Raw genomic sequence first — 15,558 nt, 5'->3', positions numbered from 1 at the left:
TTGTACTTTGCTAAATAAAATTTTGCACCAAAAAATAGTAGAAAATTGATCAGTTCTCAAAGGTTACTTTACTGTGTGTTTTATTGACAGATCCAATGACTATACAGCAGCTAAGAGTTCCTTATTGCGTAGTTACAAGGGTAATTTTAGCAGTTACTCCATTCCATGTTTTGTGGCTTCAGGAATTCCTGGTGATCCGGGAACTCTTCCATACAGGTGAGATCAATATTCAATACTTGCAGATGTTATAATTGATCATAAACATTCCAAAGAATGTATCATAATTATAAAGTTTTGCAGTGTCAGAATAACAAAATACTAATTCAACATATGCCCTCCACTAGCTATTTTGAGTCCATGCAACTAAGTGGCCAGGTTGTTTTTCATTATGAGTTGTTTTTTTCCATCTCTATCTACTTTATCAGCAGTTTTGTCTTCATATTTTGTGTAAGAATTTCCATTCAATTTCCATGTAATTTTTTTTTCAGCGTTTATAACACTCTGTATTTGGAAGTTCATTGTCCCACTGTGAAGCCATGTTTGGTTGTTATATCTAATCACGGTAGAACAACTACCGACTTTGGTGAAGTCTCCATTGGACAGAATATCATCAAGTCTATCACCATACAAAACATATCAGATCAGCAAGTTGATGTATCCTTTGTTATCACTTTAAAATGTCAAATCATGATGTTTTTCTACTAGAAATGAATTGTGAACCTTTTACCTTACTAGAAATTGATGCTGAACCTTCTAGATTACTAGAAATTGATGCCAAACCTCCTAGATTACTAGAAATTTATGCTGAACCCCCTAGATTACTAGAAATTTATGCTGAACCCCCTAGATTACTAGAAATTTATGCTGAACCCCCTAGATTACTAGAAATTGATGCTGAACCCTTTAGATTACTAGAAATTGATGCCAAACCTCCTAGATTACTAGAAATTTATGCTGAACCCCCTAGATTACTAGAAATTTATGCTGAACCCCCTAGATTACTAGAAATTAATGCTGAACCCCCTAGATTACTAGAAATTAATGCTGAAGGGCTAGATTACTAGAAATTGATGCTGAACCCTTTAGATTACTAGAAATTGATGCTGAACCCTTTAGCTTACTATTACTTGATGCCTGAAACCTTTAGCCTACTATTACTTGATGCCTGAAACCTTTAGCCTACTATTACTTGATGCCTGAAACCTTTAGCCTACTATTACTTGATGCCTGAAACCTTTAGCCTACTATTACTTGATGCCTGAAACCTTTAGCCTACTATTACTTGATGCCTGAAACCTTTAGCCTACTATTACTTGATGCCTGAAACCTTTAGCCTACTATTACTTGATGCCTGAAACCTTTAGCCTACTATTACTTGATGCCTGAAACCTTTAGCCTACTATTACTTGATGCCTGAAACCTTTAGCCTACTATTACTTGATGCCTGAAACCTTTAGCCTACTATTACTTGATGCCTGAAACCTTTAGCCTACTATTACTTGATGCCTGAAACCTTTAGCCTACTATTACTTGATGCCTGAAACCTTTAGCCTACTATTACTTGATGCCTGAAACCTTTAGCCTACTATTACTTGATGCCTGAAACCTTTAGCCTACTATTACTTGATGCCTGAAACCTTTAGCCTACTATTACTTGATGCCTGAACCCTTTAGCCTACTATTACTTGATGCCTGAAACCTTTAGCCTACTATTATTTGATGCCTGAACCCTTTAGCCTACTATTACTTGATGCCTGAAACCTTTAGCCTACTATTACTTGATGCCTGAAACCTTTAGCCTACTATTACTTGATGCCTGAACCCTTTAGCCTACTATTACTTGATGCCTGAAACCTTTAGCCTACTATTACTTGATGCCTGAAACCTTTAGCCTACTATTACTTGATGCCTGAACCCTTTAGCCTACTATTACTTGATGCCTGAAACCTTTAGCCTACTATTACTTGATGACTGAACCCTTTAGCCTACTATTACTTGATGCCTGAAACCTTTAGCCTACTATTACTTGATGCCTGAACCCTTTAGCCTACTATTACTTGATGCCTGAAACCTTTAGCCTACTATTACTTGATGCCTGAAACCTTTAGCCTACTATTACTTGATGCCTGAAACCTTTAGCCTACTATTACTTGATGCCTGAACCCTTTAGCCTACTATTACTTGACGCCTGAAACCTTTAGCCTACTATTACTTGACGCCTGAAACCTTTAGCTTACTATTACTTGATGCCTGAAACCTTTAGCCTACTATTACTTGATGCCTGAAACCTTTAGCCTACTATTACTTGATGCCTGAAACCTTTAGCCTACTATTACTTGATGCCTGAAACCTTTAGCCTACTATTACTTGATGCCTGAAACCTTTAGCCTACTATTACTTGATGCCTGAAACCTTTAGCCTACTATTACTTGATGCCTGAAACCTTTAGCCTACTATTACTTGATGCCTGAAACCTTTAGCCTACTATTACTTGATGCCTGAAACCTTTAGCCTACTATTACTTGATGCCTGAAACCTTTAGCCTACTATTACTTGATGCCTGAAACCTTTAGTCTACTATTACTTGATGCCTGAAACCTTTAGCCTACTATTACTTGATGCCTGAACCCTTTAGCCTACTATTACTTGATGCCTGAACCCTTTAGCCTACTATTACTTGATGCCTGAAACCTTTAGCCTACTATTACTTGATGCCTGAAACCTTTAGCCTACTATTACTTGATGCCTGAAACCTTTAGCCTACTATTACTTGATGCCTGAAACCTTTAGCCTACTATTACTTGATGCCTGAAACCTTTAGCCTACTATTACTTGATGCCTGAAACCTTTAGCCTACTATTACTTGATGCCTGAAACCTTTAGCCTACTATTACTTGATGCCTGAAACCTTTAGCCTACTATTACTTGATGCCTGAACCCTTTAGCCTACTATTACTTGATGCCTGAACCCTTTAGCCTACTATTACTTGATGCCTGAACCCTTTAGCCTACTATTACTTGATGCCTGAAACCTTTAGCCTACTATTACTTGATGCCTGAAACCTTTAGCCTACTATTACTTGATGCCTGAACCCTTTAGCCTACTATTACTTGATGCCTGAAACCTTTAGCCTACTATTACCTGATGCCTGAAACCCTCTAGACTAAATAGTTTTAATGGTGATCCCTCAATCTACTAGAAATATGACTCAACTAGATTATATTGTTTATTCAGCAAAATATCAGATTATGATTGGTAAGTGATCTAAGATTTAAACCATGCATAACTTGCAGATAAAGTATTTGTGTAATTGATTTTAAAGATTCGATGTGCTTCACCAATGAATTGCTCAATCACATTGCTGACTACTTAAAGAGAATGAGAAAATCAAATTTAAATAAAATCAGGCACATGTACTACAGCATGTTTCCATGGTTATAATGATATCTCCATAGTATTAAACCCTCCCTATGGCAGCTATTATTACATTGAAAAAATGATGAAATAAATACTTGTGCTCAAAAATGTGTTTGGTGGTAAATCCTTCAGTAATATTTGAAACAAGAAATCCTGATACATTTTCTGACCCCCTACTAGCTCCCATTGAGAACTACATGTAAAACTTTGGTGAAACATTTTTTTCAAATTCGTTATACTTTTTTCTATAATGCACAAAATTCTTGTTCAAATGATGACAACAAATTAGAAAAATTGTGTTTATTTTGTCAAAAGTGACTTTGGTATTCAAGTATGTGTTAGTACCAATCCATTTTAATCAATACTTTCAGCCTTTTATAATATTAATGCACACACAAAAGTTTTCAGCACACATTTGCATAGAATGAATGACATAATCATTCTCTGACTTTATTTTTGGTTGGCGTTAAACTTTTGAAGACTGTCTACTTTTGGTCACCTTTCACAAATAAGATCTGCTCTGTTTTCCAGGCACTTGCAAACTGTTATTAAAATATGTCTATTCAGTCAAAAATTAACAATAAATTATAAGAAAACACATGACAAAATTGCTAAATGCTAGGTAAGAAAAAAAAATGAATTCTACCATTCAGCTTTACAGGAACATTTTCCTTTACTGTATCATCAGCTGAAATCATCATTATTAGATCCTGTTGGTCCATTTGTTTTACTGAATGCATTACGTCCATTACCGCCCGATACAACGCACACGTTACTTATATCATTTACGCCTAAACAAGGAAAAATTGTAAGTAAAAAAGTAATAAGAATTTACTTTTTTTTTATATTGAACAGAATGATTCTCAACCTTGCTAGACAAAAATGGCCAAGAAGATCATGTTGAAAACAAGAGAATCACAAAAATTGTATATTCCTTTCCAAATAGTGTTCCATTCTTTCTCGTCATTGTATCTGCTGCTCTGATTACTATGGTACAATAGAGCAATAGATACCATGAGGGGAGAAATAAAAACACTATTTGAGGGAAGAAAACAAATCTCATAGTTCTCTATCTCACTTCAGCATCCAAGGTCCATCCTCGGGGTGGAGCTACATCACAGAACATTCTACGGTGCTATACCACTCACCACTGTACCATGTATTCCTATGGGCTCTGCGTTAAAATCAAGAACAGCGCTCAACTCAACTTTGATATTATCCTGAACAAACAAATTTATATGTTGCACATATAGGGGTAATCTTGTTACACTGTTCAGGGGAGTTTCAACAACTGACCCAAAGTACAGTTTTCTGAGAGTTTCGGCCCATGTTTTCAACATGACACTGAAAATGCCAGGAAGTTCGCCCCCAAGAATTGGGCATACCATTGAATTACTATGTCTCTTTTTCACTCCTCCCTATACTGTATTACAGGAATTTAGTGATACAGATTTTTACAAATTTCAAGTGTCAGTGAAATATTTTAAATTTTGCCTGGCTTTTTATGAAATTTAGTCCTTCCAAACAATCCCCAAATTATGAAATCGTAAAACTTTGCAGTGATGAAAATTTTTGCATTTTACATTATGTCGTCATTTATAATCATTGAATACCATTTGATTTGTATTGTTTCAGTTTTATGAAATGTTAGACATCTGCTCTCCCACGTCTACCTTATCCATAAATTTACAAGGCCAAGGTGTCAGCCCCAAAGTAACAGTATCTGTAGAAAATGGTGTACTAGACATGGGATATGTATTAGCTGGTGAAGAAACTATCGATACATTCAAGGTAAGTTGAATGACTTGAGACTGTTTCATATATTTGTATATTATGGTTCCCCTGTATAGTTAGCATTTAGTTATTACAAATTTTTGGGTAACTACTAAATATATGAGAAACTGGTGATGAACCCCTTACACACTACTGTAAGCTCAAAGTGAAGTATTTTAAACTGTGATCAGGGAACTTATGTTGGACCTCTTTGACTAGAAACTTATAGAGAATCCATTGAGCTACTAGAAATGCATGGTGAACACTTTCGGCTACTAGAAGCTCATGGTGAACCCCTTAGGTTACTAGAAAATCTTAGGGAACCCCTTGAGCTACTAGAAATGCATGGTGGACCCTTTCAGCTACCTGAAGCTCATGGTGAACCCCTTAGGTTACTAGAAACTCTTAGCAAACCCTTTGGGTTACTAGAAGCTCATGGTGAAGCCCTTAGGTTACTAGAAACTCATGATGAACCCCTTAGGTTACTAGAAACTCGTAGAGAACCCTTTTGACTACGAGTAACTCATGATGAAGCCCTTAGGTTACTAGAAACTCGTAGCAAACCCCTTGGCCTACTAGAAATGCATGGCGAACCCTTTCGGCTACTAGAATCTTATGGTGAACCACTTAAGTTACTAGAAAATCTTAGTGAACCCCTTGAGCTACTAGAAATGCATGGTGGACCCTTTCGGCTACTAGAAGCTCATGGTGAACCTCTTAAGTTACTAGAAACTCTTAGCAAACCCCTTAGGCTACTAGAAATGCATAGTGAACCCTTTTGACTACTAGAAGCTTATGGTGAACCTCTTAGGTTACTAGAAACTCCTAGCAAACCCCTTAGGCTACTAAAAATGCATGGTGAACCCTTTTGACTACCTGAAGCTCATGGTGAACCTCTTAGGTTACTAGAAACTCTTAGCAAACCCCTTAGGCTACTAGAAATGCATGGTGAACCCTTTTGACTACTAGAAGCTTATGGTGAACTTCTTAGGTTACTAGAAACTCTTAGCAAACCCTTTGGGCTACTAGAAATACATGGTGAAACCTTTCGAACATGCTAGATTGGTCACATTGAAACTATATGCATACATAAACAACTTGTTTGCAATGAGGCGAACGCTATAATCATGAGATTTATGTTTTTTTATACTTTCAGATTGAAAATACTTCATCATTATCTGTTGATTTTGCAATAAAGCTGGACAGTCTGTCACTGACAAAACAAAAAGATCAACAGAGTTTGCCATCATTTGTAAAAGAAGACCACCAAATGAAGTCATTGGTTGGCACAGCGAATCTGAATGGTAGGAGCGTCTTTGATTGTACACCACCACAAGGCACTATTGAACCAGGTAATTGTTGATTTCTCTTTACAACCTAATTTAGTAATAGGCATTTGCATACATGCACCAATACACAGTGCCCTTATTGTTTCTACTTTTGATTCCTGCCATTAGAATGCATAGCTTACTATAGTGCTTTATGGTGAACCTTTTAGGCTACAGTCAAACCTGTGTTAACGGCCACCTGGATATAGCGGCCACCTGCCTATAGCGGTCACAACCGAACAGTCCCTACGCATTTTACATGTAAAGTACCCTGTTTACAGCGGCCACCTGCCTAACGCGGCCAACGGCCACGCTTCAGCGGCCGCAATGAACAGTTGAACTGCATATAACGGACATAGTTCCCGGATGTCTTGCAGACTACTGCCTTCCACCTCAGACAACTAATAAGCTCACAAAGGACAAAGTTAGCACGTTTTCACACCTTTCATTCAACCGATGGCTTCGGCAATTATGTTTTATTCTTGTTTATAATTCAGTTCACCACGGCAAGCACACCGTACCGATGGCTATGGAACGCCAAAAACATAATTACGAATTTAAAAGTGTCTTGATAAAAAAACATGCTGTCATTAATGTTTTGTTGAAATATGTATACCATTGGAATAACTTACTATTTTGTTCAATTAATGAATCGAGCAATCACAACGATGACGACCCGCAAAAGTTGCGAGTCGCCAGGACACAGTCACAGTCCCTATGCATGTGGCTGGGGTGAATCGGAATGCCGACGGTAAATCCCCGATCGAATTGATTACCAACAAAAAAAACATAACAGCTCACTTGTTATTTAGTATCGATATTTATTCACTTTGAACTCCTATAAATACCGATAAATACGCATGTAACTGGAACTGATAGCAAAAAGTAAAAAAATCAACGCAACGGCCATGCCTGTTTATCCATCCAAATAAATTATGCTAATTAGCCTTGCGCATGTGCGTTCTTGTTCTTCCGGGGTTATGATAACTCGGGTCAAAAAGAAGAGTCGTTTCCGTTAGCCGTGCGTTAGTGTGTATCGATGACTGCGAGGGAATGTGTGTGCAGTATCGTCTCGTTGTCTAAACTAAATTCGTTCAACAATTTTTTTTTTGGTCGCTACAGCCTCGGTACATGTAACAATAGATGCTTTTAACAATGATGTTAAATTGACCCCAGTTCGCCGGCCCATTATTACCTCCATGGCCGGCCAAAGCCGCCAGGCATATTTCACATGTTCCTATTGTTGCACCAGTACAATAACATGGAAGTCGCACAGATTTCGATTGCGCAAAGTAATGTTTTGATTAGGGATGAACCATTTCGTAAGTGAGGTAGGTCGAGAAAATGTTTGAAAAAAAATGAACGAAATGTTTAGGGAATTGTGATTTGGGAGGAAACTTTCAAGTTGTCACATACATGTAACTGGAAGGATACAATAGATAAGTGTTTTTTCCGTATACGTAACGTTGTAGGGATCAATAAAGCACTGCTAACTGTCCCTCTTCCTTCTCCTTGAAAGAATTTGCTATAGCCCAGAAACATTCCGATTTATTAGAACAGTTACCAGACACAATAGATATTTAAAGAAACAAAGAAATTCAGAATAGCTAAGCAAAGCAAGCTGAGTGATTTCTTTAGTAGGAAATGAGACTCAAACTGCTGCTGAACATCAACTTTACTGTACAAATCTTCAAATAATTTTCATACTACTCATTATTGTGCAATGATCGATTTTTTGTGAAATGATTTTAGTTTACATAATACAATTTAAAATCAACATTTTTATTTGTAATAAAGTGTTTGGATACTGTGTACAGTAGTGTAATAGTGTGTCAAATGGGGTTGCAAGATCCGTTTTAATACATTCAGTGCCTAATTAATATTCATGAATAAATTAGTGAACCTGTATAGAAAGGCCACCTGTCTATAAAGGCCAAAATTTCAAAGTCCCTTGGGTGGCCGCTATAGACAGGTTTGACTGTACTAGGAATTGATTGTGAGCCCCTTAGTGCTCTTATTATTCCCTCATTAGAATCTTTCAGTATTTTACTGGGCCCATGGACGCAGGAAAGGCCACTGCTGGCGCTGTATGCAATCGAGACCTATTTCGGCTTGTCCGTAGCTCATTCAGATTGTATTGTAAAACGAGAAAGCAGTTGTTAAATTTGGTGACCAGTTTAGTATGATACAAAGCATTTACACTCTTCAAACAACCACAATAGACAGCGTGGGGATCGAGACCGAATATACACATTTCCGGCTAAATACTAAATGCGTTCTATTAATAATTTCACTTTCAAATAATATCGGTTAAGAAGATTGGGAACTGATTTGTTTACATATAATACATACTTCGTCATTATTTTCCATCAGATTTTGCATAGAGTTTTTAACTAATCATGTGGTCATGTTTTATATGCTTTGCTGTACGTATTAATTACAAACCTTTACTTCATTTAAATTTAGGTGGTAGCAAGGAAATCACTGTGACATTTTGTCCAGATCACTCCAGTGATTACTATTCAGATGGTGCTAGGTTGTCATTGTTTGGACAAAATGAGACGCATGTCATACGACTGAAAGGCAAATCAAGGGCACACACAATGTACATATTAGGAAGCGATGAAATAACAACATGTGTGGAATCATTAGCAGCCACCCCATTACCAGAGGAAGAGGAAGGTAATCTAATAGTGCATTGTTGTATTTCAGTTTATTTTAATAGAAATAATGCCAGAGCTATTGTCTGCCAGTATTGTTGTTAATAATTCAGCATTTGTGTGCAATAACTTCAGTAGTTTCAATCCAAACAATATCAAACTTGGTTAGTTTATTCATCCATATAAAAGCTTGCCTAAGTTCAATTTTTTTAAGTCAAATTATTTTGAAGTCAAAACCCTCTATTTATCTTAAATAATAGAATAGAATAGAATAGAATAGAATAGAATAGAATAGAATAGAATAGCTTTATTACAAATTGACATTTCTTCTATGAAAGTTATAGTAGGTAAATCTTGGTCTTATTAATGTTTATGATGCATAAATCACAAGCACAAAGCATAAAGTAATATGCATGTGTATCCGTCAAGAAACCATCAGGATTTAACTAAATTTGTACCACAGTTGTTCAGAATGTGTTTTTTGACCATCGGAACACTGTTGGTAGCTTTGTTGCATAGTTGAATCTCGTATACCAAGCCTGTTTCATTATATCGTAATCCTGTAATGTTTATTGCTGTGTTCAAGACAACTTTGATAGAAATGTTAAAATTCTTTTACATGTAACGCATTTGAAAAATGCATTGCTAGATTCAATATTAGGAACTAAAACAGATGGATATTTCTTAGCACTGCTACTACAAATTGAAATAAAATCAGTGAAATATCGTGTTTCACAGCAGATGATACTATACATAGGTATAGCTAGAATTCCAGACAACCTCAATGTTCTGTGCAAGACATCATGATAATTATATTTCATAACCTTTCAGTATTTCTCATGTCATAGTTAAACCATTACAGTGAAACATATAGCTGTCTGAACTGAACACCGAAGGGATTAAGAAAATTGTAAACGCTGGAATCTATGGAGATAATATGGCAAAATATATGTTTTAAGTTTAGACAGGTTTTACTGTACTAGTGTTCAGTTTAGACAGGTTTGACTGTACATGGGTTCAGTTTAGACAGGTTTGACTGTACTAGAGTTCAGTTTAGACAGGTTTGACTGTACTAGAGTTCAGTTTAGACAGGTTTTACTGTATCAGTGTTCAGTTTAGGCAGGTTTTACTGTACTAGTGTTCAGTTTAGACAGGTTTGACTGTACTAGTGTTCAGTTTAGACAGGTTTTACTGTACTGGTGTTCAGTTTAGACAGGTTTTACTGTACTAGTGTTCAGTTTAGAAGGTTTTACTGTACTAGTATTCAGTTTAGACAGGTTTGACTGTACTAGTGTTCAGTTTAGACAGGTTTGACTGTACTAGTGTTCAGTTTAGACAGGTTTGACTGTACTAGTGTTCAGTTTAGACAGGTTTTACTGTACTGGTGTTCAGTTTAGACAGGTTTTACTGTACTAGTGTTCAGTTTAGACAGGTTTGACTGTACCAGGGTTCAGTTTAGACAGGTTTGACTGTACTAGTGTTTAGACAGGTTTGACTGTACTAGGGTTCAGTTTAGACAGGTTTTACTGTACTAGTGTTCAGTTTAGACAGGTTTGACTGTATTAGTGTTCAGTTTAGACAGGTTTGACTGTACTAGTGTTCAGTTTAGACAGGTTTTACTGTACTAGTGTTTAGTTTAAACAGGTTTTACTGTACTAGTGTTCAGTTTAGACAGGTTTGACTGTACCAGGGTTCAGTTTAGACAGGTTTTACTGTACTAGTGTTTAGTTTAGACATGTTTGACTGTACTAGGGTTCAGTTTAGACAGGTTTTACTGTGCTAGTGTTCAGTTTAGACAGGTTTTACTGTACTAGTGTTCAGTTTAGACAGGTTTGACTGTACTAGTGTTCAGTTTAGACAGGTTTGACTGTACCAGGGTTCAGTTTAGACAGGTTTGACTGTACTAGTGTTCAGTTTAGACAGGTTTGACTGTACTAGTGTTCAGTTTAGACAGGTTTGACTGTACCAGGGTTCAGTTTAGACAGGTTTTACTGTACAAGTGTTCAGTATAGACAGGTTTTACTGTACTAGTGTTCAGTTTAGACAGGTTTTACTGTACTAGTGTTCAGTTTAGACAGGTTTTACTGTACCAGTGTTCAGTTTAGACAGGTTTTACTGTACTAGTGTTCAGTTTAGACAGGTTTGACTGTACCAGGGTTCAGTTTAGACAGGTTTTACTGTACTAGTGTTCAGTTTAGACAGGTTTGACTGTACCAGGGTTCAGTTTAGACAGGTTTTACTGTACTAGTGTTCAGTTTAGACAGGTTTGACTGTACCAGGGTTCAGTTTAGACAGGTTTTACTGTACTAGTGTTTAGTTTAGACATGTTTGACTGTACTAGGGTTCAGTTTAGACAGGTTTTACTGTGCTAGTGTTCAGTTTAGACAGGTTTTACTGTACTAGTGTTCAGTTTAGACAGGTTTGACTGTACTAGTGTTCAGTTTAGACAGGTTTGACTGTACCAGGGTTCAGTTTAGACAGGTTTGACTGTACTAGAGTTCAGTTTAGACAGGTTTGACTGTACTAGTGTTCAGTTTAGACAGGTTTGACTGTACTAGTGTTCAGTTTAGACAGGTTTGACTGTACCAGGGTTCAGTTTAGACAGGTTTTACTGTACAAGTGTTTAGTTTAGGCAGGTTTGACTGTACTAGTGTTCAGTATAGACAGGTTTTACTGTACTAGTGTTCAGTTTAGACAGGTTTTACTGTACTAGTGTTCAGTTTAGACAGGTTTTACTGTACTAGTGTTCAGTTTAGACAGGTTTTACTGTACTAGTGTTCAGTTTAGACAGGTTTGACTGTACCAGGGTTCAGTTTAGACAGGTTTTACTGTACTAGTGTTCAGTTTAGACAGGTTTGACTGTACCAGGGTTCAGTTTAGACAGGTTTTACTGTACTAGTGTTCAGTTTAGACAGGTTTTACTGTACTAGTGTTCAGTTTAGACAGGTTCAACTGTACTAGTGTTCAGTTTAGACAGGTTTTACTGTACTAGTGTTCAGTTTAGACAGTTTTACTGCATGTTCAGGCAGGTTTCACTGTATGTCATTTTCTGCATTGAATCATTAGAGGTTATGAAATGCAATTGATCTGAAAGTATAATGTAAATTGTTTCTTAACACAGGTGAAGTGAAGCCGCCAGCTATTCCAATACTGCTCTCATTTCGTAGTGTTGGCAAGGAAGAAGGAAATCAACCAGCAAATCGGACCATAGAAGTTGGTGCAATAAGAACAACAGCTGTCAGTCAGAAAAAGGTTGGTATATATAATTCTTGTCTTGTAAATAGTATGACTTTGCCATGACTTAGCCCAATTTCTGAAGATAATAAACACAGATTAGCTTTAGCAGAGGCACATCACTCTTCAGTTTTGCTAGATAAATATAAAATATGTCAATAAAAATCATAAAATTTTATATTCCATAAAATTCTTGAACCATGGAAATTCCTAGCAGTAATTCTCTCTATCTTGAATACAAACTCAATTTGTTTTGGAATAATTTTTGTTCTGTTTCTTGCGTTATATCAAAGGAAAACATATATGGAGTCATTGCGACAAACAAAAAATGTAATTTTCATTTTATTGGATACAAAATACACAGAATGGCAGACATAACCTAAAGCAATCACAATCCCGGCAAAACATGTTTTTTTTTATTGTCCAACACGAAACTTATCCAAAATAACAAATATTACAAGAATACCATCAGTTACTTTCATATATACATTCATTCCTAATAATCTCACATTATTTATTTATTTATTTTATTACTAGAATGGTGAGTTTGCATTTGACAATGTCAATGCCATAGCAGTACAAGGATTCCAGATAGATACTCAGAAAGGAATGGTGGAAGCGGGTGCAACAAAGAGTGTTACAATCACGTGGATACCTCCTGCTGGACATGATGTAAGAAAAACTGTACAGTTATACTGTGTTTTTACTTGTATCTTAATTTTATGCATCTTCCATGGCGTTACCAGGGCTTCAATTTGGAGATGAGAGACACCTATTTCGAGGCAAAAATTTAGAAAATTGTCTCAGCATATATAAGGCAAACTTATTGGACATTGATACCTCAAATTATAAAAACAACCAATCATGTATCTTTTAACATAAGTTGTATAGGGAAATAAGCTATTAGTTAGTTTGACTTAGACAGCTACATGTTACCTGAACCACCACAGTTGTCGCTGAGCGATTGCTTTCAAAATGGGTGCTATGTGATACAATATTATGAATTGAAAAATAAATGAAATCCTATAAAAATGTTATTTACATGAAATTCGAATGTGCACACTTTGACAACTGTGATAGGTTGATACAACTGAGGACAAACTAACATGTATGCGTTGCATCTATGTTCCAAGTATGCTAATGCATACAATACACACCTGTCAGTTATCCATATTATCTTTGTGTTCTTTTTGAATTCCACATCAACTACAGGAAGTCCCGTTCAAGACATCAACCGTAGATGACACAATCACAACAAACAAGGCTGCACTTCTAACAATCGTCCTTGATAAGTCAGTCAGCATGTGCATGAAATAATCATGCTATTCTGTCTCTGGTTGTAACACAAATGTTTAATGAGCGTATGCAAAGTAAACACTGAGTACTGTAAAATGACTAAATTTTCACTGGGTTCAAATTTTGCTGATTTACCATTTCAGGCATATTCAGTGGGTTTTAAATTCACAGTTTTATCATTTAGATAATGTGTTCTATGCTCAATTTTACATTCAGCGCATTTTCCAAGTGAATAATTAACCCTTTCACAATATTGATCTGTTTGTGTCAGAGGTCAATGAAAACATGTACTTATACTGTACAAAATGAATTGAAAAAAGAAACGAGGTACATAATTCAACTTATGTATCAACAAAACTTTCTTACCAACATTACTACTTAACAAATCATCCTTTCTAGTTAACTCAGCCAATGAAATCTATAATATATATACTGGTACTAACTTTTTTTGGTTTTGTTTATTTCAGCCAAATTCGATCGTGGAGTCCAGCATTATACTGAACATGAAAGGGGACATCGCTGAAAGATACAACATTCTTCTACGTGCTATGGTTGTTTCAGAATAAGTTGTTAATATGTATCTATAAGTAACTTTTATATAAACACCATACTTAAAAATTATTTTCACTGTTGTGCATACATCTATTAAACTTTAATATATGAAGATCCCAACAAGACAGCTCCTTTCAATTTTGTTTTCAAAGCTTGTTTGATTCTTATGACTTTTGTGTTGATGTTTTCCAAGGATGTGCATGTTCGTATTCAGGACGCCGAGAGTATGACAGTGTGACAGAGTGTGTACATACACTCAATTTGTTGGTCTATATGTAAAACAAAACACACTGTAAACATCTATGGCGTAGTTCTGTAAAATACTTTATTTTAACTGGAATTTATTTTTGCTGAAAAGACTTTTCGGGCATTTTGTATGGAATTTATTTTCACTGATTTTTGACGTGTGGAACGTAAAATATAGGATAAAGGTATATTCGCTGGATTTAATTTTCACTCAATCATTTCTTCAGCGAAAATATCGAAAATTAATTTCAAGCGAAAATAAAGTCTTTGACAGTAGTCCATGTACACTACCAGTATTTGTATAGTCATTTCAGTCACACAACACTATTGTATGACTTGATGTGTTATTTGTTTACACATTAAAAATACTTATTTGTATTTTACGGGGTATTTTCATCCTACCATATTAGGAAATGCGAATTCCAAACATGGAATAATTACGTGCATAAGTGTCCTCTAATAATAAAAACAAACATGGCTGTCACCAGGGTTTGACCGGACTCCACACAAAGAAGTTCGCTAATTCTGTTTTTTTTTGTTTTGTTTTTTTCTGTTTTTGGATTTTGGCATTCCCATGATGTATCATTGGGAGAAAAAGATGTATAATAATAATGTTATTGTGAGGATACTGCGAAGTATGCACTCAGACAGTACACGTGTCAGTCGATACTCCCGCTGTACTATCTTCGTACATACTTTTCAGTATCCTCATAATAACCTCATATTATTGAAGCAGTTGTTTAATATGTAAATAATATAAATATTGTTTCTACATAGTTCCATGTTTTTATACAAGCATTTTATGTGTATTACTATTATTAGTGTATGTTGCTTATGATTCAAATGTAAAATAAAGTCATTAATAATGCACATAACTAAATATTTACTGTACTGTGTGTGTGTGCGCTTGTCTGTATATAAGCTGTAGCCCCCCCCCCCCCCAAATAAACTTACTACATATTGTTTTCCTCAATTTCAGTTGAAGGCGAATGAGCAAAGTTTTTTTGGTTGAACTAAAGTTTATTTTCTACGTACATGTATTTGTTCATTG

The 15,558-nt window shown here is 35.9% G+C and overlaps 1 protein-coding gene across 1 annotated transcript in view; it reads left to right on the top strand.

The window, feature by feature from the left end:
- The window catches only part of LOC100368636 (cilia- and flagella-associated protein 74-like), a 39,492-nt gene extending 24,105 nt beyond the window's left edge, over positions 1–15,387 (top strand). The window contains exons 27-35 of the mRNA XM_006819149.3: positions 91–216; positions 489–654; positions 4,107–4,226; positions 5,054–5,209; positions 6,348–6,543; positions 8,986–9,201; positions 12,301–12,431; positions 12,951–13,085; positions 14,177–15,387. Coding sequence (XP_006819212.1) covers positions 91–216; positions 489–654; positions 4,107–4,226; positions 5,054–5,209; positions 6,348–6,543; positions 8,986–9,201; positions 12,301–12,431; positions 12,951–13,085; positions 14,177–14,275 — 1,345 coding nt within the window. The 3' untranslated portion in view covers positions 14,276–15,387. The remainder of the gene's footprint in view (positions 1–90; positions 217–488; positions 655–4,106; positions 4,227–5,053; positions 5,210–6,347; positions 6,544–8,985; positions 9,202–12,300; positions 12,432–12,950; positions 13,086–14,176) is intronic.
- The last annotated feature ends 171 nt before the right edge of the window (positions 15,388–15,558 follow it).

This window comes from Saccoglossus kowalevskii, chromosome 15, assembly GCF_978046115.1.
Source record: "Saccoglossus kowalevskii chromosome 15, keSacKowa6.1, whole genome shotgun sequence".
Classification (NCBI taxonomy): domain Eukaryota; kingdom Metazoa; phylum Hemichordata; class Enteropneusta; family Harrimaniidae; genus Saccoglossus; species Saccoglossus kowalevskii.
The sequence above is the reverse complement of the archived record's forward strand: the minus strand, read 5'-3'. Positions and strand labels throughout refer to the sequence as shown.